This window comes from Heliangelus exortis, chromosome 1 (genome assembly GCF_036169615.1).
Source record: "Heliangelus exortis chromosome 1, bHelExo1.hap1, whole genome shotgun sequence".
Classification (NCBI taxonomy): Eukaryota; Metazoa; Chordata; class Aves; order Apodiformes; family Trochilidae; genus Heliangelus; species Heliangelus exortis.
Genome location: NC_092422.1, coordinates 115,880,933 through 115,901,887, shown reverse-complemented (window position 1 = coordinate 115,901,887; position 20,955 = coordinate 115,880,933). Strand labels below are relative to the sequence as shown.

The 20,955-nt window shown below is 45.2% G+C and overlaps 1 protein-coding gene across 1 annotated transcript in view; it reads left to right on the top strand.

Annotated features, from left to right (window-relative positions):
* ARHGAP31 (Rho GTPase activating protein 31) overlaps positions 1–19,984 on the top strand; it is a 62,252-nt gene extending 42,268 nt beyond the window's left edge. Inside the window, exons 4-12 of the mRNA XM_071760144.1 lie at positions 893–975; positions 1,558–1,665; positions 3,409–3,554; positions 5,266–5,464; positions 7,210–7,334; positions 9,757–9,816; positions 10,469–11,098; positions 11,428–11,741; positions 12,617–19,984. Coding sequence (XP_071616245.1) covers positions 893–975; positions 1,558–1,665; positions 3,409–3,554; positions 5,266–5,464; positions 7,210–7,334; positions 9,757–9,816; positions 10,469–11,098; positions 11,428–11,741; positions 12,617–15,073 — 4,122 coding nt within the window. The 3' untranslated portion in view covers positions 15,074–19,984. The remainder of the gene's footprint in view (positions 1–892; positions 976–1,557; positions 1,666–3,408; positions 3,555–5,265; positions 5,465–7,209; positions 7,335–9,756; positions 9,817–10,468; positions 11,099–11,427; positions 11,742–12,616) is intronic.
* The last annotated feature ends 971 nt before the right edge of the window (positions 19,985–20,955 follow it).

Genomic DNA, 20,955 nt, shown 5'->3' with positions numbered 1-20,955 from the left:
TTTCCAAACCCTTCAATAGCTTTGTTACCCTTCTCTGGACTTGCTCCAACACCTCAATGTCCCTTTTGTATTGAGGTGCCCAAAACTGAACTCAGTGCTCCAGGGGGGGCCTCACCAGTGATGAGTACAGGGGCAGGATCACTTCCCTAGTCCTGATAGTCACACCATTTTCTGACACAAGCCAGAACGCCAATAGCCTTCTTGGCCACCTGGGAACACCGCTGGCTCATATTTAGCCAGCTGTCAACCAATACACCAAACCTTGTAACCTTGATTCTGTCTAACCTGGTCTGACCCTGAGTATAGGAATTTATTGATCTACTTGGACAGTGATTTTGCTAAGGCTCCTTCCATCATAAAAGATGCAAAATCACGCACGCTATTCCCCATAGCTAATTTCATATAGCAACCAAAGATAGTGCATATTTTGTTGACTGTGGAACATACATATCCCAGCTGTTTTCATAGCACAGAAATTGAAAGATCTATTTTGGTATTAACAGTTTAGGCAATGAGTGTGTCAATATTTTTTATTTTTAAATTATTTTCATTTCTCTCTTTCCCTCTCCTTCTATTCCACCCACCATTGTACCAGTTAAAAAAGAGAAAAAGAGTTTAAAAGAGAAAATGAGTCCTAATTGAAGCCCTTGGTCCTTAAATGGTCCTCTCCCCAAAACATTGACCACCCTGTCCTAACATGTGGGAAGGAATGTACTGAGACATAAAATAACAGCACAGCAAATCTCTGCTGTGCGGGGAACACAAAGCAGCTTCTGTAAGGTAACAAAAGAGCATTCCCTCTGAGACTGACTGTCTCCTGTGATCCTGCTTATCCCTTTTCCTTTTCCCTGTGTCCAGTGCCAGAGTGAACAGTTGTGTTATATCTCTGCAGGAAGCAGTGTCACGCTTCCCTGAGGACGAGCAGTTGGCACGAATCCAAAATGTCATCCAGGAACTCCCACCATCCCATTACAGGTGAGAACATGTCTACCAAGGTACTGTGAAACAGTATGGTGACCTTCACCATCAGGGAATATGGCCTGAAGTTGATTTCCAGCAGTCAGTTCCCAAAAGCTGACTGGTAATTTCCAAATATGACAGCAAACTATCTGGCATTTAAATATCATTGAACAAACTGTTGTTAGAGATTGAACAAGCTCTCCCTGCTGCAGACGGTCACCCTCTTTCCCTGTGCATGACCCCTGTAGTAACCTTGGGCAGTGTCCTGGGTTAGGTGAGGGGATGATCTGCCAGAGATGCTTGAGCAAGAGCTAAGCCCCCAGCCTTTGCAGTAGCTTCCTCCCTCTCCTGCCCATCTTGTCATCTTCTTTGCACCCAAGGAATTGTTTGGTTCGTGTACCATCCTTGGCCACCCCAGAACAGAGTTGTTCACTGCTATCTTGTGTAAACGCTGTTGCTGTAATTTCTCTGCCCTATGGGGCCTGTTATGCCATTACAGGGACTGTCTTCCTTGAGGATGGGACAATTTTGAGGCCAGAGCTGGGTGGGGATGAGTCACTTGACACATTTTTCTCTCTTCTTATGAAATCACTGCAGAACACTGGAATACCTGATCAAGCACCTGACTCACCTGGCCTCCTTCAGCAACATGACCAACATGCACACCAGAAACCTGGCCCTGGTGTGGGCTCCCAATCTCCTCAGGTACAGAAGAGAGTCCTCTCCCCCAGAGCACCATGCTGAGCCCCCAGGGGATCTCCAGCATCTGAGCCTGGAGACCAAGGAAATGCAAAGACAGGAAAAAGCAGAACAAATGAAGGGAACTGTAGAGCAGAGCAAACAGCTTCTGAAAGACGAAAAAATTCTTCCAGGTTGAGTAAGATGAAGTGTTACTGCCAGCATCCAAAGAAGCTTGTGGTTTGGTGTTTCTTATGAAAAAAAGAAAAAAAAAAAAAGCTGTTATTTGCAAGTTGAGCACATCAATTTAAAAATGAGGGCTTAGCTCATCATTGTGGAATGGAATTGACATTTCTGACAGTGCCAGTGCTTCTGCAGTGGGGTGATGAGACACAGCAGGGCCTGGAAGGGTGTGCAACAGGGCAATAGCACTACAGGCCTGTGCCCAGATGTGCTTGAGCATAAGTGAGATGAGCTTAGTGGGCTTAAGATGGAAGCTAGCGTCATCTCCAGACTACCAGCTAGTTTATCATGTTTGCTATGGCTGGTACTCTGCTGGGAAGAGGCCTAGATAAGAAGCAGAGATTTGGCTGATAGATTGTAGAGATAAGCAAAACAAGAAAAAATAGTATCTGGGAAAAAAAAAATTGTATCTTGCTGAAATTCCCTTTCCTATCCACCCCACACCCCTGAGCTGAGAGGAATGAACTATGCAGGGAGACTCCAGGACTGCATCTGGGTGAGAGAGGGTTGCTGGCACGTCTGGTGGGGGGAGTGAGGGCTGGCAGAGTACAGGAGGGAGAGACATTGGCTAGAGAGATAGAGGTCTGAAAGCAATCTCTGAAAAGTTGACTTACAAATCACAAAAGTTTAAATCACAAACAGGCAGAGAGGTTCTGAGAATGAAGCAAATGATGAGTCTATTGAATATCACAAAGTGGACCTTTACTACAGACATTTTCATTCTAGCATCTGTCCTTGTAAAAAAAATTTGATGTCTGTTTCCTTTTGCAATCTTTTGTAAGTGTGAGTCCCAGGGAGGATAAGAAAGGAGCAAGCAATGCAACTAGAGCCTCCTTACAGGGTTATCCTCTTGGCAATGCCCCAAGCTATTATCTAACACACCAGTCATTAACTTTACAAAGGATCCACTGCCCAGAGATAATTTCTTCAGCTACACTTCGGCATGTCAAGATAAGGAATGTTCCTTTGCTGAGAGCAACAGTGAGAATGTGGGAGTGATGGGGGCAGAGGAGAGACTACTGGGGCATATGGCAAAGAAATGAAAGGTTTGGCATGGGAAACACCTGAGCAGGGTTCTAAGAGATTTCAGTGAGAGATGATTGAAACATTAAATAGGGATCTGGAAGCAGTATTCGAAGGTCCTGGATTGTCTTTCTGGCTCAACTTTTAAATAGCTATTATCATAGAATCATAGAATAATTTGGATTGGACAGAGGAGCACAGAGGCAGCAGAGTGGAGTTTGGGAGTCATAGTTTTATCTAGTGCTGAAGAATGTAGAAGTGAAGTAGGGAAAATAGCACAGGCAAGAAAGAAAGCAGCAAAGGTGACAGGGAAAACAGGAAAAATTATTTTTAAGAGAGTGAAAAGGCAGAGGATGAGGACCTGTGAGGGAAAGAGAGCAAGAGGTACAAGGAGAGTGGGGAAAACATCCCTGTTCCAAGTCTTGCAGGAAGAAAGCTTCCTTCTCTTCCCCACTGGCTGTGTGTGGCAATGTTGGCTACCAGTATAATTCTTTCCTGGTGCAGGTCGAAGGAGATTGAGGCAGTTGGCTGTAATGGGGATGCAGCTTTCCTGGAGGTGCGGGTGCAGCAGTTGGTGATCGAATTCATCCTGAATCACGTGGATCAGCTCTTCAACAACAACAGAAAAGCCAGTTGTGCAGAGAGCATTGGTAACAACCTCCCTGAACCACTATATGTGTCACTTGCCATGTAGCTCCAGCTCTAACTCTATCTCCTTCCACTAATATTTCAAGCGCATCAACCCCAGTGCTCAAAGACTACCCCAAACAAACCTTTAGCTCAATCCCTCATTACTCTTTTACTCTTAGTCCCCATCTTCAGTGTCTTCTTTTTGAATACTAACCTCATTCAGTATGCTCCCAGATTGCCCCATGGCTCATCTTTTGCATGATCTCATTCAGCTGAAGTCTTTTAGAAGACAGACTGATTGTTTCTCAATCCTCACCTAAGATTTCTCTCTAAGCCCATCAGTCCCAGTGTCAGTTCTTCTCTTAGGCTCCTCCAATTATAATTCCTCATACCAATGATACCTGCCCTGCAGCCACCATGTCCACCCAAGTCAGGAGTCATGCTGCCAAAATAAAGCTTAAGCTTATGTTTTAAGAACTTAGGTCTTGTACTTGGGGGCTTTTATAAAAAGAGATTTTTTTCTTCCTTTCTGAGACATCAACAGTCCTGAGAAATACTGATTTTTGTTATTTAGTGACATATTTGTTGTCCAAATGCTTTTAAACCTGGGAAGCAAGAAGTATCTACGATGACCTCATATAATTTCCAAAACATGCATTGTTCTGTTTTACACCCTGGGAGTAACCTTTCTGCTTTTCAGCCCTGTGTCAGCTAGTCCCATCCACCCTTCCCTTAACATGTAGCATTTCCTTGTAGTCTGTACTTGGTGCATGGTATTTCAGGGTGGTGCTCTGCTCAACCTGTAGTGTTCCTGCTTTGCTGGTGTGGATGCCTTTCCTATGCCCTTGTTTATGAACTGGCAGAAGGCACCTGTAGTGCATAAGCATTGCAGCAAAACACTGACTAGTAAATTCCAACACTTCTGGTTGTACTCTAGGTCACTGGCCCAAAACTGGCCTAAGTGCTGAATGCTTCTGTCCTTTAACAGCTTTGTGGAGTCAGGAGACAAACATGCTGAGGGTCCCAGTTGATTTCTTAGTGGGGAAATGCTCCTTCACCTTGACACTCTGCACAGGCAGGATCTTGAGCTCTGCTTCAGCAGCAGGGCTGAGTACTGAGTGGGGTCCAGATGCTGAGCTTCATTCGTGCACCTCCAGATAGCCTGTTTGGAACTGACATATGGGAAGCTGGCTTTGCTGCTTCCCAGGTAAACAGAGACATTCAGTTCCCAGGGCTGTCTGTCACACTGCTTTCCATAGCCCTGAAGTGCTTTAGGAAGGTTAAGTAATGCTGGTTAATAGAAAATCAACTGTCCTGGAACAAAACAAGGAGGAGAAAAATGTGGAAGTGAGAGAGAGAATTAGGGACCAGGTTTAGACGGGGGATGGAAGGACTTCAGAATCTTGGGAAGAAGGGAGGGAAGGGGGAAGGAGAATGTGTGAATCATGGTGGTTTTCAGAGATGTTTCTTTCACACCAATGCATCTACAGCAGAGGCAGCAAGTCTGTGCAATGCAGTCTTTGGCTGGTAAGCATGGCTCCCACTGGGAATTCACTCAGATGGATAAGGTTGCTGGGGAGATGGAAGACTTATCTGACAAAAAGTCTCTCTCCCTGCACGTGCTGTTCCTTTTCCCCCCTCTGCAGGAGATGTTCCAGTCAAATAAAGACATGAAGCTCTTGCTCTCATCTCTCTTCAACCCAGGCTGAAATGCATTTTCTTCCTTTTCAGAGAGCGCATCAGTTGTGAAAAGTCTGACCCTCCCCTCAGTCTCCCTGCCAATGAAACTGGTGAGTCTGGAAGAGGCACAGGCACGGAGTCTGTCAGCCTCCCACCCTGCTCGGAAGGAGAGGAGAGAGAACAGCTTGCCTGAAATTGTCCCTGTAACTGGGTCCCTCTTCCACACAGTTGTTGACCTCCCTGACACCAAGTAAGTGCTAAGAGGAATGTAAAGTACAAATAAAAAAAAACAGTGCAGGTTTCCGGGCATGACTGGGAGTGAAAATTCTGTTAGTGTGATACCCCCACACTTGAATCTATAGGCAACATTGAGAAAAAACTCTGCACCCTTCTGAAAAGAGGCACAGCTGCTCCTGAGAAGCATTACAGTTGCTGTGTTCATAGTTCCATTAGTCCTCATCCCTCCATCAGGGCAGAGCCTCGCAAACCTCTTGCAAGAAGAATTAATTTCTTTGCATCCTTGGGTCAGCTCAGGTTTTGTTTAAAGGTGGTCTCTGCCTGAAGCAGGTCCAGACACAGCTCTTCTGCGAGTTCCACCTGCTGACAGCTGGTCCATGGCTCACCTGGTGACACTGAGCTGCTCATCTTTGTCATTCTTAAGGTTCCTCTGCACTCACAGCCAAGCAATAGGCCAAATTTTCATTCCTGGTATGGAGAGATATTTATACAGTGTCACCTATGCCACCTGTGCATATGCCAGGAAGAAAGCCCAATTTCAGATGAGATTGCTGCAGCTGTTGGAAGTGCTGCCCAGCAGAAGTATTTTTCTATTGGTCTGTCTATCTGTTAACATTCTACTGCCTGCTTCTGAGAGTTTATAGCCTCTGCAGCAGGAGGCTCATTAATCTATTGACCCATAAAGCACTGTACCAAAGATATTCCTTCACACATGATATATTAAAGCAAAAATGAGCCATCCACCAGAATACTGGCAGGAGGATTACCAGTTTAAGGCAAAAGGATGTATTGTCCCTCTAGAGTGTCTTTTCCTTTGTCACTTGAACTATTCCCAAGATATTAATCCTCTTTTTAGGACTGATTTGTGCTCTTCTGATTACTGATATGAAAGAAAAGCAGAGCTATGGGGGTAGTATTCCTATTTTGGAGTGCAATATAGGGAGATAAAAGGTTCTTGCTCTGGAAGAGGGGAGATTGAAAGAGAAATCAGAGTGGGTATGTGAGGGAACTGAAACAGCTTCATGCAGCAATATGCATAGAAGAAAACTGGTTTCAGGACTAGCAGCTTCTTTCTGTTTAAAGCTGGGATTTCCAAAGTGGCACAGGCAACTGGTGTCCCACTTACTAGAATTTACTAGAATTTTATTTTATTCCCCTAAGCCTCCTCCTTTTGGTTAGTACATTACAATGATCATGTAGCACCCATGATTCATATTGGCCTGAGAAGTGTTAGTAGATACTTTGTAGTAAGAGATCCTTTTATTTTTGAAAGTGTATTATACTTATAAGACATGAGGACTTTAAGGGAAAGCTTTATCCATTGGGTGATAGTACCAGTTCCATCAGTTCTCTGGAATTTGTCTTGCATTTTGTCATAAAACCCATTTAAAAATCTGATTTCTCTTTACTGTACTGGAGGAGAGTTCTATCCTCAAATACCTTTTCTTTCTGGAGGCAGGCATGGTTGATTGCTTAGTCAGTCACAGTAGCTGTAGTGTGATGCCACAGTCAGCTCTCTGAAGAGCTGGCTGAAGTGTCTTTCCATCCATGACACAGTTAAATCATCAATACAGATAAACCACTTACAGAAAAGCAAGAGTTAGTTGTGTAGCTGTGCCATGCATACCTTAGAATTAAGAGATATGAGAAGAAAAACAGGACAGTGTTGAGGGGACAGAGCTCAGTGGCATTTGTGGGTTATTAAAATGGCAGAAATCTCTGGGGTACAGTAACCTTCTGAACTCTTTTTCCTTCTAGGAGAAAATTATCCACCAAGTCCAAGAAATGGAAATCAATATTTAACTTGGGCCGTTCTGGCTCAGAATCAAAGTCTAAACTGAGTCGAAATGGGAGTGTCTTTGTAAGAGCACAGAAACTCTCTGGTAAGAACAGACTTCTCGGTGACATACACACTTCTCTGTATCTTTGTCCTGGGATATTGATGGCATGGGGCAACCTGTATCCTCAGGAAACTAGAACTATTAGACTTGAGATGGTCTAGTGGGGTCATGTTTGTTGCCAGGCTTCGTGGACATCTCATTTTCACGTGATGGCAAAAGGCGTCCTTTCGAGGGGGTATGCCAGACAGCTACATTAAATATTACTTTTTAGTATGTAATAAACAGGCTCTTGTTGTCCAGCTGTCTAGTTCAGGGACTAGGAAATGCTATGTAGATATGGATTGCATCAGCCCAGCCAGCCTCTGGCTCCTAATGTTCCTTACGTGGCACTGGGCAAATGGGTGTCCTACCACTAAAGGACATTAAAGAACCAACTGTGTTCAGAGTCTTTGAGAAAAAACAAGGTGCCAGAAGTTCCAATGGCTCCCGTCTCTGAGGACTTTGAAGAAAGCTATTACTTCTGCAGAATTTACAAGAGAGAAATTGTCTTTTTTTCCTGGCTGCAATCCCAAGTTCTAGCCCCTCATGAGCTGCAATCTTTTAAACACTGTGCTTCCTAGGAAATCACATGGAAGTTTCAATTCCCAGTTTTAGAAATGATGACTCAAGTTGTAAAAATCATGAAGTTGGCTGGAGAGTAAACACAATTTTTAAAGGAAAGCATGTAATTTTTTTTTTACCTGAGCTAATGAAGAAGTATTTGGGGTTTTTATGTCCTAGATTTTTTTCTAAGTATCTCCAAGAAAAGAAATCTACTTTTAAAAAATAAGGTGAAGGGTGGGATTTTTTAGATAACCTCATGACTTCAGGATCTGGTGTTTGTATGAGAGCTACCAAGCATTGCAAGACTTAAAATAAAATAATTAATGTTGGCAAAATTACCTACCACCACATATTAGAGAGGCTGTATTTGGATCAGAAGTGAGTACGAAGCCAAGCGCCAGCTCTAGCTCTCTTTGGACCCCTGCCTTGCCCCATGTTTTTCATGTACAGATGGCCTCACACAGGATGCCCATGGCAGACCTCAAAATAGCTCTCCGTCCTATTTTGATCATGGGATCACCTTCTCACCTTCTCACTTTGATAAGGAATACTCTCTCCCAGAATAGTGCTAACCCAAGAATGCCCAGGAATGACTGGAGCTCAGTGATCGTGGGGGCTGAGCCTTGGTCCAAGCACAGTACTGAGTGACAGGAGGCTGCACATTTTCATCATCAGGACACAAAAATGCACAACTGCACACAGAGGTTAAGGCACTGAAGTGGTGGTTTTGAGAAGCACAACACTACATGTTGTATTTTTGTGTGCTTTCTGATTACAACCTAATGTGAGGAAACATATGAACTTGCTGTTGAAACTCAGCACATGCTCTGACACAGTTTGTGTCCAATGCTCACAAGTCTGCAGGTAACATAAAACGTGAGCTCCACAGCCTGGATTCTGTTTCCCTGGGAAGTGGAGCCAGTGCTCAAGACATCATGACATGTAGTTGTAAAAGGTAGCCAGGACTCCATATAAATGCAAAAAGTAGCTGGAGTTTCTCCTATATGCATGTGAAAGTCAGTTCCAGCAGCCTGAATTGTATAAAAAAAGGAGGTGCAAGAAGCCTGCTCATTTTCTGCCTTACCTTCTATGTGCGACATTATAAACAGCAAACCTTGCTCCCAGACATTTTCCAGAGTTACATGGGTCATTTTTGGGCTGCCAGAGACTAACTTGTCTTCTTCACTGGCTACCTTACCTGCTATATCTCCTTTTCTGTGTGGTACCAGCTACATGCTTACAAAACCTCTCAGGAACAGACCTGTAGAGTGTTTGGTGACAAGTGACAGCTCGTTTCTGGACAAGCATGTCCATCAAGAATGACCAGGCAAATAGATTGCTTACAGCCCTCATAAATTTCCCAGATTGCTTGCTAGAGGCAGGGTATGTTCATGCCAGCACAGAGCCTGGGAGTACAACGTAAAAATAACCTAACATATGCTATCAGGAATGAGAGGTGAGAAGGCATTTATATGGCAATTTCGTTAAAAAGTCCTCACAACTAACAGCCTGACTTGATGGGGGTGGGGTAGGGGGTGTGTGTGCAGTGGCACTTAACAGCTTTGGGGATGCTTAACTGCTTCACAGTGGAGATGGTGTTGACTGGCTGGGTTAAGTATAGCTCTCCACATGTCCAGCAGGTGCAAAGCTGTTGTTAGCACCAACAGATCCCCAGCTGTGTGGACAAGTGTTGTGGGTAATAAGCCACATGGTGTGGATACAGAGGAGGAACGCTTGGAATTGGAAAATAACTTTGATGATTGTCTGGCATGCCCATCTATATGTAGCCTTTAGTCTTTCTGCGCTGAAGCCTGCAAAACTGCAGGATCTGAAGCCTGTTTCTAAAACTCTTTTTCCACAGAAAAAGCAACTATTCGGCCTGCAAAGAGCATGGACTCCCTGTGTTCCCTGCCAGTGGAAGGTGAGACATCAATAGCCTACACTGTAAGGATGTATCATTGGACCTCTACGCTCTCAGCTTTTCCCTGTGCCTGCATGGGTGTGGTGGTTTGTCTCCTTGCCTCTCTTGGATTGTTTGTCTTTGTATGCTTGTGCCCTGGCTGCTGACGTGTGCCCCCACCATTGTGAGCATGAATTTTTAACCCTTTTCTGAGCCTTTTACATTGGTGCATGCACTTGAGAGTTACCATGATGCCTAGCGGCATCTTTGCTAGCAGTCGAATCATTTCAGCTTCATACCACTGGATAACCACTTGGTTATCCTGAGTACAAAATTCCCATTTATAAGGAGAAATATAAAAGCAGTGAGAAGCCTTTGCAGTAAGCCCACAAAACCTCTGATTGTTGTGTGAAGTGCATGCTGGCAGCATCTAATTGAGAAGGGCCTGTAATAAAAAAGTCTCAGGTGGTTTCCACTGGAGGGCATTCTCTGGCCCCGCCTTCCCAGCTTGAAGATGGCCCCAGAACTGGAGCCTGGGAAGTGTTCAGTGCCTGCTGGCACTGAAGAGTGTTTGCCAGTGCAGGACACATCCCTGGAGGAGACTGCTCACAGAGGAATGTTGCTTCCTTGTGTTTTCCTTCCCACTGACCCCTTCCTCTCTTCCAACCTTTAGGGGAGGATGAAAAGAGCAGATTCAAACGGGCAGTGACTACTGGAGGGTTTTTTGTCCCGGTGATGAAGATACGGACAGGAGGCACAGGCAGCGCATATGACCTCAGCAAGGAGAATGAGTGGGAACGGGAAGGATCTGCCATGGGGGCCAAAGGAAGCTCAGAGCTGAGCGGGGAGAAAGGTCCTCCCAGGACACCACAAGCAAAATCACCTCCTGAGCAGTTGAAGGTCTTCCGGGCAACAGAGGATGCTGAAAATGAGCAGACTTCCAGCAAAGGCAGCCGCATGTTCTACACCTCTGAAACAAATGCCAAGTCAGGCTTCCCAAGCAGCCTCTTTCCCTTGGAGGCCTCCCCTCGTCACCAGAGGAAAGCCCTGAACATCTCAGAGCCCTTTGCTGTCTCTGTCCCTCTGCGGGTATCCGCAGTCATCAGCACCAACAGCACCCCTTGCCGTGTGCCTGCCAGGGAGAAGCTTTCCCTCTCCAGCCTAGAGGAGCTGTCTTCCCTGGTGTCCGAAAGCACAAGCCTCTCTTCCCTAGAAGTGGGAACCCACACCAGGACAGAGCAGGTGCAGGAGAAGAAGGAGAAACAGCTGGGGTCCACCCTGGGAGCAGCAGCAGCATCCAGAGGTAAAAGTGTGTTAAGGAGGGTGGTGTGGAACTTCTGTTGGGCTACTGGAGTTGCCCTGCAGCTCAGTGGTCTGGAGGTTGCTCCAGCCTACTCTTGTGGCAGGAAGGACACCAAGCTATAGCAGGGTGGGTGTGTGATAGGTCAGATTTGTGCTTGTTGCAGCAGTGACACTGGGAAGGTGGGTGGTGTCTCTGCAATGTCCTGTTGCACTGGGAAGGAGCTCTTTGGCTTTGTTAGTTGGCATTTTGTTAAAAGAGCACCGCTTTGTCTCAGGGCACATATTTTCAGTCACAAGTAGTTGCATTGTTCATTTGTGTCTCTCATCCAGGCTCTCACCCTGACGAGCTGGTGGCAGCCAGGAAATCTGAGTCCTTAGAAACTCCACAGCCAGCAGCAGAAACTCAGGAGATCTTATGTCGGCAAAACAGCAGCACAAGCAGCACCAGCAGCCCCCAGCCATCCTTAGAGCAGAGTCCCATCTTGGAACAAACACCAGCTTCAGAGGTTCATATGGGGCCACTCCCCACAGATGAGGCAGAGCAAGGACAGCTCAAGACAAAGGATGTTTCCTCAGAAGGCAGCTGTGGCCAGCAGGAGATCAAGACAGCTAAGACAGAAGAAGAGTCACACTTAAGAGATGTGGTAAGGAAGAAGGCATGAGAAAAGCGATGGGGGACAATGTCATGGTGGTGACTGGGAAGTTGTTTAAAGTTTCTTTGTGTGTCTATACTCAGAAAAACTCAGCCTACAACCAAGCCGAAGCAGAGTCAAGAATTGACCATGCACTTTTTCCACTTCTGTCTATTCCACTCTGTGGTGATTTATCTTTACACAACTACCAACTGTTCCCATTTGGTCTTCTTTTCCTGTAACTATATCATTACAGTCAGTACAATCTGTCTGCTCGTAGCCTCTCCAGATGTGAGACTGCCCCCATGTCTGAGCAGTTTGACCTATGGTCTCTGAATTCCCTGTCTAATTTGTCCTGGACAGTCTGAGCAGTCCTTTTTTCTTCCATTCCCTACACATCGTTATTTATTTTATTTTTTTAAATATTTTTTTGGTTCCTCTGTATCTCTTACAGAGCTTTTTCATCAAGTTTCTTATAGCGATACTCATTTCTGGACAGCTATTTAAAGATTTGTTGGCGTAACTCCTTGAATATATTATTCATTCCAGTTCATGTGCAATTTGGGAATGCAGATTCTCTGTCAAGGCCAAGCGAGCCTGAATGGGAAGAGCTGAGAAACAGGCTGGGACATTCCAGCTACTCATTCACCTCACTCTTTCAGTACAAATTCCAGGCCTCATTTTGGCTGGACCTTGGATCTTCTCCTCCATAAACTCACTTGTTTATAGATGTATTTCCTTCCCTGGACTGGTAGCAGTTTGCATGTGTGTACTCCTGTGCTCATCCAGGAGCCTGTCTATTGTAAGAGGGCTGTTTGAAGAAAAGGAAGGGTTGTTTGCTTATAAGCTGTCAGCTGCCAGGTCATGGCATTTCTTCTGTTTTTCAGATTGAGGAGGACCCTTCAAAAGCCATTCTAGAACCTCTCTGGCCAGAGATGCAGCAGGAACTGAAAATTATCGAACCTGAAGAGGAGCTCTTGCTCTTGCCAGCATCTGTCCCCAAGACAGGCCTGATTTCTGAACCCTCTTCTTCAGTACAAACAGAAAGCAATTCCTCTGGCCCAGGGTGGAGTCCAACACTGTCTGAGCAGAAATCTGCAAGCAGAACACCACAGACAACAACTCAGGTGCCTGTATTTGGTATAGAACGACAAGGCAGCCTTCACAACTGCCAGTCTGATGGGGCTGCACAGCAGAGCTGTGCTTCAGCCCTACCCAAACTAAGTGCTCTTCCCACTGGCACAGCCACTTCAAAGAGCCACCACCCAGTGGTGGAGGACAGCAGAAGTGAATGTTTCACCCCTCCATCAGACCAGAAGCTTCAAAGACAATCAGATTGTAATGAGGCTGCCTTAAATGATGAGTTTTCTTGTTCCAAAGGTGCATGTCCAGAGTCAGGAAGAGAAAAAAATAGCACTTACCAGCTGAGGAGGGAAAAGGATGGTCTTTCCAGAGTCCAGACTCAGACAGAGCAGCCAGAGATACTAACTGCTGAGGAAAGGGACACATTCTCCTCCAAGGTGCTTAGTGGAGCTGGAATCCAGGAGCTGAAGGAGGGCAGTGCCGTTAGCAGAGCCCATGATGCTGGTGATCAGGATGATGAGGATACCTGGATAGATAATGTGCAGAGCTTAGAACTTGTGGAGCCATGGGAGGATCACCAGTGGGTTACAAGCCCACTGCATTCCCCCACCTTTAAGGGCATTCAGGAGAAGATGATGCAGGAGTTTCAGCCACAGAGCCGGAGAGCTGAGACAGGTCTTTCTCTTAGACCACGATTCAGTCGCAGCCTCTCCCTGGACAGTAAAGACACAGTGATGAGTCTGTGGACAATCCCATTCTCTTTCATAGATGCCGCTGACCAGCAGCAACCATGCAGTGACATTCTGCCACTGAGTTGTGAACTGCCCAAAATGCAATCCATCTCACCCTCTAGCAATAGCAAAGGTAAGCAAGATGAGAAGGGCACAAGTCCTCCACAAGAATCTCTGAAACCTGAGGAGCTGAGGTGTCCACTTAGCAGAGAGGAAGCACCAGCTGATGAAGAAGGACCCTCCAGAATCCTTCTTTCAGAGCCCGAGGAAACCAAAGTGGGTGTGAACAAAGAAAACCCTTGGAGCTCAAAGCTTCAAGTGTCTTTACAATACCAAAATAGCCCAGGCAGTACTTCACAGGTGAAGAACACAAAGCAGGAATTATCCATGTCTCAGGACACTGCCCTGGGAGGAGAGACTGCTACCAAAGCCTTGTGCTCTGCCACTGAGTCACAGCTGAGTAATAAAGGTGAAGAAACACCTCGCAAAGTGAAGACTAGGCCATCATCCCTCAACTTAGATTCACTCCTTCCAGCCCCAGATTTCTTCACCTTTGACAGCTTGTCCATGCCCTCTGCCCCTGGGAGCTTCCTGTGCGGGCAGAAGGAAGTAAAAAGCAGTGATTCTGTCCCCTCCCTGCCGACTGCCTGCCCAGTTTTCAGTAAAGACTGGGGGTCTCATTTCAATGCCCACATGGATCTAGACCTGGACTACCTGGCAGTGGCCCATGCCACCACAGGCCGCCGTAACTCTGCCCCTGTCAGCGTGTCAGCCGTCAGGACCTCCTTCATGATTAAGATGTGCCAGGCAAGAGCAGTGCCTGTGATACCGCCCAAGATTCAGTACACCCAGATCCCCCAGCCCCTCCAGGCTCAGAACACCACACTACCAGCTGAGAAGAAGGAAGAAGAAGCCAAGCCGACTATCAAGCAGCCCCAGCGAGTGGCATGGAGCCACCCGGAGGCCCCCAAGAGCCCGCTGATAGAGCAGAAAGCCAAAGCGGAGAAAGAAAACAGCGACCCAGCTCAAAAGGACTCAGCCTGTGCTTGGCACAGCAGCCTGAGCTCTCTGCTGGAGCCATCTCATTCCAGTCATCACCCAGCTCTGGATGCCCCTGTTCTGCGTCGAAAGCGCACCTCTGAGGGGGAGACAGCTGGAGATAACCCCCAGTCCTCAAAGATGGAGAGGCCATCGGGCTTCTCCAAGCCTTCCTATAGATCTAGGCCTGGGAGGCCACAGAGTCTGATTCTCTTCAGTCCCCCTTTCCCCATTATGGACCACCCCTCTTCTTCAGCAGACTCCAGGGTGTTGTTATCACCCATAAGGAGCCCCACTCAGACCACCTCCTCAAGCCCCATTTGTGGTGATCTGTCCGAGACTTCGTGGACAACACCTGAGGGGGTGACGCTGCGGAACAAAATGACCATCCCCAAGAATGGCCAGAGACTGGAGACCTCTACCAGCTGCTTTTACCAGCCCCAGAGGCGATCTGTGATTCTGGATGGACGAAGTGGGAGGCAGATTGAATAGCAACTACTTCTCTTTTTTTTGTTTTTTTTTTTCTGTAGTGGATGGGATGGTGGTGTCCAAGGACAACTCTGTTGCCATTCTGCTGGTGTTATAACTGTTTTGTGCAAGATGGACCCAAATCCTTTGTGGTTTCCTGCAAAGCATTTTGCTATGGAGAGTCATAGTCTTCCTGTCTTGCTTTTTCATCCCTTTCTCACCCTTGTCTAGTCCCTCACTGTCTGCTTTTTATTTTGTAAACCAGTCCCAGGGAACTTACATTTCCTGATACTTATTCTCTAATAAGCCCAATGAAGGTCTCATTTTTCTATGGAAAAAAGGAAAAATAATTCTCAGCATAAAAAGAATACAGGGCTGGGAGAAAACACTTTTCCAAAGCACTGCAGCCCAGGGTGCAGGGGCAGAACATCTGCTGAGGATATAGTTCCAGATATTCGGGACCTCCTTCCATTGTTTCCCAGCCGCCAGTGAAGATACATGCCTAGCCATGTCTGTTGTCTGATTTAGACAGTGTAAATAAACAGTGCAAGGAGACTGGGGATAGCTGAAAAGGATGGTGAAGGGCATGTCACACAGGGTGAGAAAGACCTGAGGATATTCCAGTGACAAACACAACCTGAAGGTGATGTCTCCAGCTCTGTCCTTGCATCAAAGATGTGCTCTTTCCAGCATGTGCAGAGTCTGGAATGAAAATAGCAGGACAGGAAATGCCTAGTTATTCTTTTAAATCTTCCAGGTCCTTTTTATAAATTGTGTTGTGCTCAGCCACATATTCCTTGGGCAGACAAGATCTGTGTGACAGGAGAACAAGTGTGTAGCTGGCTTTCCAGCAGTAGAGACTTCTCAGACTGGTATCAATGAAAGCAAAGATACAGTCCTAATAAAGGCCGGTATCAACTATTTTCATTGTTGCTTAAAGCCTCTGCAGCTGTCTTCAGCTGTGCTCCACACAGTCAGCAGCAGAGAAAATCAAGAAGGTCTTCTGGTCTCCATGACCTTGGGCTATTGCCCTCCTGTTCTCTGGCTGACATATCTTTGACCCTCAGTCTTTCATTGCCACTGTGTGGCATGTCCTCAGGTGCTTCTTACTTTAAAATTCCTCTCCTTGGAAATGGCTGGTTGTCACCTTCCTGCCCCTCAGTGCTTTCAAATTGATAAAGTGTATGGTAAAGAGGATGAGATGTGGGATCCCAGAACAGATCCTGAGAGGGGGATTTGTAATGAATTAAACTCTCTCCTGAAGGGCTGTTATTGTTACAGGCAAATACCCATTCATGTGACCAACAGCTGTAGTGGGAATAGAATTAAAGCTTCTTTGATAAAGTCTGTAACTCTGTGTTAACCACAGGCTCATCTATTGCCTAGTATGTGTCTGTGAGTGCTTGCAAAGACAGGTACAGACCATGCTGTCTCTGCAATGTGAATGTCACTAGTGACTGTGGAGGGGACAGGAACACAGGTGTTGCTGGCAGCAGTGAGACGGTCCTTGTAATGGTGTTTGCAGGAGTCACCATTCATGGAGATGTCTGAGTCTGTGGGCCCTTGGGTGGGTGTTAAGGGCTATAGATGAACCAGTAACAAAGCATCTGGTAGGAAAAGCTGTAGCCACCACAATGAGTGTCAGTCAGAATGTCCCAATGGATGTATGTTTAGGGCTTTTTTTGTTAGCAAACTCAACCCGTGAGCTCTTGGTCTGTAGCAAATGTGTCACTGTGGCTGGAGGGTCCAGAATTTGTACAGTGCTTTTTCTGCACTCTTTGATTGCTACAGGGGAGAGTCAGAGTATTTTGAGAAGTTCTGGGCCCACACATGCAAGGAATGTTATCTTCAGCAGAATTCTCTGCTGTATCCAAAGGGAATGTGAAAAACAAGAGGGCTTTTCCCTGTCACCTTTGATCCTTCCCATTGTACTCCTCACTGGTGTGCCATATGAGAGGGAGTAGAGCAGAGAACTGACTCTGTGTTGTCAGTTTTGTTGAGGGACACTATTAAACCAGATGAGGCCCTGGAGTTCTTCTTTGTGTCCATGTTCTTTCAAAGATGTCTGTCTATGCTTTATATGTGCAAGCCATAGACAGCAGATCCAGAATGTGCAGATTCATGAAAACTGCAGTATTGTCCTCTCAGGCCCTAAGATGCCTGTGCAGCCTCCCATTAAAATTAGGGGACTGCCAGTCCTCCATGCTCCTCATAGTTAACACAGCCCATTGCTATATTTATGGGGCAGCCAAATGCCTTTTTTTTTTTTTTGCTGCCTCATGGGAAGGTTTTTCACCATCATGTCTAGGGTAATGGCAAATGACTTGGGAAGGTGTGAGATGAGGTACTGTAGTGAGGCTTCGTGGAAAGTAAAAGTTGTGAAAATGATGCCTGGGCTTTTTTGGCATCAGCAAGACAGTTTACGTTGAGCACAGATTTATATTTTCTAGGTTCCTAGAAGCTTTGACTGCCAAGGCATCTGGAATAGAGCCAGCGAAGCTCAAAAAGTAATGTATCCAAAGAAAAAGAAAATGTGATTAAACCTTGGCACCTTAAATTTTTTTTTTCTTTTTTTTTCACCTCCTTATTTTCATATAAGGTGATCTATGAACGAGGAATGAAGTCTGGCAATTTGTATATAATACACTGTCTCAACGGCATTCCAGTAAGTAATAGTGCTTTTGGCAAAAGTGGTGAAATTCCTGCAAGAGAAAAATATTAGAAAACTTTACATTATATTAAAGATCAGTCTCAAATAAAATATGCATCCAGACTACACTTTTTAAAGGTGTTTCAGAGTCTGAACTCAGATCCAAGTCCTGGACTTAATTAAGCAGAGATTCTGTGACATCATCTGAAATAGAGATTCATGACATCTCTATTTTGTAGCTTGATCCCATCTATACCTACAATTTCATCTCCAGCCTTCTGCTGATGCACGAGACTTCCAAGACCCTAGCCAAGTGGGCTTCATGCAGGCACATCACTATTGCTCCATGATCACAAGTGGGTTCATATCAAGGGTATTGAGTTACAGCCCCAGATCCTGCAGGGCTGTGAGTACTTGCTTAGTTCCAAGGTGCACAATTGCACAGGTACCACCATTCCTGAGTCCAGAATGACACTTCTGCAGAGTCTGCAATGCTTGAAGATGGGGTCCATGCTGACACTGAGAGTTGCAGTCAGCTTCCAGAACCAGAGCTTGATAGCTGGAAAGAGTCAGAAGTTATCTCCCATCGAGTGGTTCTCACAGTGTGGTTGGAACTTTGTGAGATCCACCTTTATTAAGCCATTCCTGAGGTCAGCTTCAGGGTCAGACCTCACGGAATCTTTGTTTCAGAGCTCTTAGGTTGTCCTCTGCCACCACACAGAGCAGACTGAACCTCAGGCTAGAAGGTCTCCTGAAGTTAAGGGTTTTGCAGTGATTCAGTTCGGATACCAGAATCCTGCCCTCCATCACAACGCTGCCATACTGGAGTCTTTAAGAAAGGATTTTGTGTTTTCTGCTTGGTTTTGAATTTGTTTGATTCTGTGCTGCATTATGGAGAAGGATAGATCAGATTTATGGGAGATGGTTGTGCACCTTCTCAATGTGTAGCTCAATATGAAATGGTTGGGCTGGCAAAGATGAGAATCCCCTGTTGGAAAGGAGGGACATGTTAGTTCATGTGGGAACTGCCTTATTGGCCAGAAAGTGAACAGAAATGAGGGGTTTATTTTACCTTTTAAACCACATTCCTCTGTCCATCCCCTGCTATCACTTCAGAAGAATTGAAGCACTTCTTTTTTCACCTTTAGATCTTCAGAGGAACTTAGATCTGTATTAGAGAGCATCCATGAAGCCCTGCAACATTTTCCCTCATTCAGAGTCCAAATGGTGCAATCAAAGTCTTTTTTCTTTCTTTATGAACTCTAAAACGCCTGTAGCAGTGAATGTAGTATTAAATTTATGTATATATATAAAAGAACATTCTATATAAATATATTAAAAGGAAATGTAATTAAAATGAAGGAATTGCCTAAATCCTGTAAAATTATGTAACTTGGGCCGATGCATGGAACTGTTTTCTGCTGAAACTTTTGTAGCATGGAAGGTATGAGATCAACTGGCTTTTTGCCCACAAGAGGAAAAGCTAATTAGTTCTAGCTAATCTGTGGTGGGCAGAAGGCCTGAAATTTTCTTTCCCAAGAAGGATCTTGTCTTGGAAGAGGAGGGACGGGATCAGGGAAGACTGGAGTGCAAAAATTGATTAAGCTTTTCACCACAAACTTCTCCCCAGTCCTTGAAAATGCAAACAATCTATTGGAGCATATATTATCTTTCAGACATGCTCAGGTTTTGCAGTTTTTGCTTCTCTCCATCTCTAGAAAAAAAAATAATGTCTAAGGCTGAGGGAGGAGCTGTAGCCAATTGCTATTTGGTTTAGCTTTTGCTTGCTCCTAATCTATAAAGACTTGGTGATAACTAATTCTGCTCCAAGCAAGGAATGGAAAACTTGCCACTGAGTTAAACTGGAGCTGGAGCAGGACTTCAATAGCCTTGGAAAGGAGGAATGGCAGGAGCCAAGAAATTCCTTAGGGCTCTATGCAGCAGCCCAGACTGTAGATCTTGTTCTTGCAGGCACTGATCCCCTTTACATATTATTTGCTGCCAGGTCAAGGGAAGGGCTGGAAGTCAGGCACTGTGAAAAGGACTGTACCCATCCCACTGGCCTTGGTTTGTGATTATTTCTCATACTGGCTCTGATGGATTGTACTGTTGTTAAGCTTTGATCTCTGTGTGGACTTGCCTGCATTTGTGCCTTATTGCTTAAAAAAAAAAAAAAAAAAAAAAAAAAAAAGTAAGTACAACAACAGCCACAAAAGAAAGATGTTTTGCCAGGTCTCAACCATGAGATTAAACTGGAGTTTTTATAAAAACAGACCTGTACCCTACTGATGTTTTGGAATGTTTTCTTTTTCCTGGATTTTGTTTATGAATGCAGAGAAAATGCATTTATCTTCTCTTACATGGGGTTTGAGCTCTTCTTTTGTTGTGTGAGTGGCCAGGGCACTAGGCTGTGTTTGTCTAGGTTTTCACTGTGGGACTGAAGGGCTTGATCAGGCTTATTAGGGCCTGTTCACACTTTTCTGATTGGAGTTTATGAGGGCTGCAGCTGCTGTGTCTCTGAAATTAAGTGAGGACTTAGAGACTGTCACAGTTTTAAGGCTGACTTCTGTAGACTTATCATTGAAATACTTCAAAATTTCCTAGGGTAAAATTCTTTTTTCTTACCAATTGTAGTTCTACTGGGCTGAAGTTCCAGTGATGCACATGATGTCCTCCCATTTAGCACTTCTCCTGCAGAATTCTGCCTTGCCTGTGATAATGTAGAGCAACACAGAGTAGAGTAGAGTAGAGTAGAGTAGAGTAGAGTAGAGTAGAGTAGAGTAGAGTAGAGCAAAGCAGAGCACAGCAGAGCAGAGTAGAGTAGAGTAGAGTGGAGTAGAGTAGAGAACACTTTGGGGTCCTAGTGCTTGTAGAGGGGAAGCCAAGATGGAACAAGGGAAGTTACAAGCAAGAACTCAAAAAAAAAGTATGAATTAAAGTCTCTGATTCTCAGGATTCTTGCAGTGCCCTCATTGATCGAGTTTCTGAGCTGTATCATGGGAGTGAATATTATTGGCCTCTGTCCATTATTCTATCCTGGAGACACACACACACAAAAAAAAACCCCAAAAAACAAAAAAAATTCCCCCCCCCAAAAGAAAAGAGAGGAGTTCTTGTGGCTTTAGTTTCAGTGGACATAACTGCATTTCAGTCTGTTCTTCGTTCTGCCTGAGACCTGATGAATTATTAGGTTAAATGAAATATGCTTTTTTTTTTTTTTCTAGTCAGCAACTGAACTCAGGGCTTGACTCCCTTT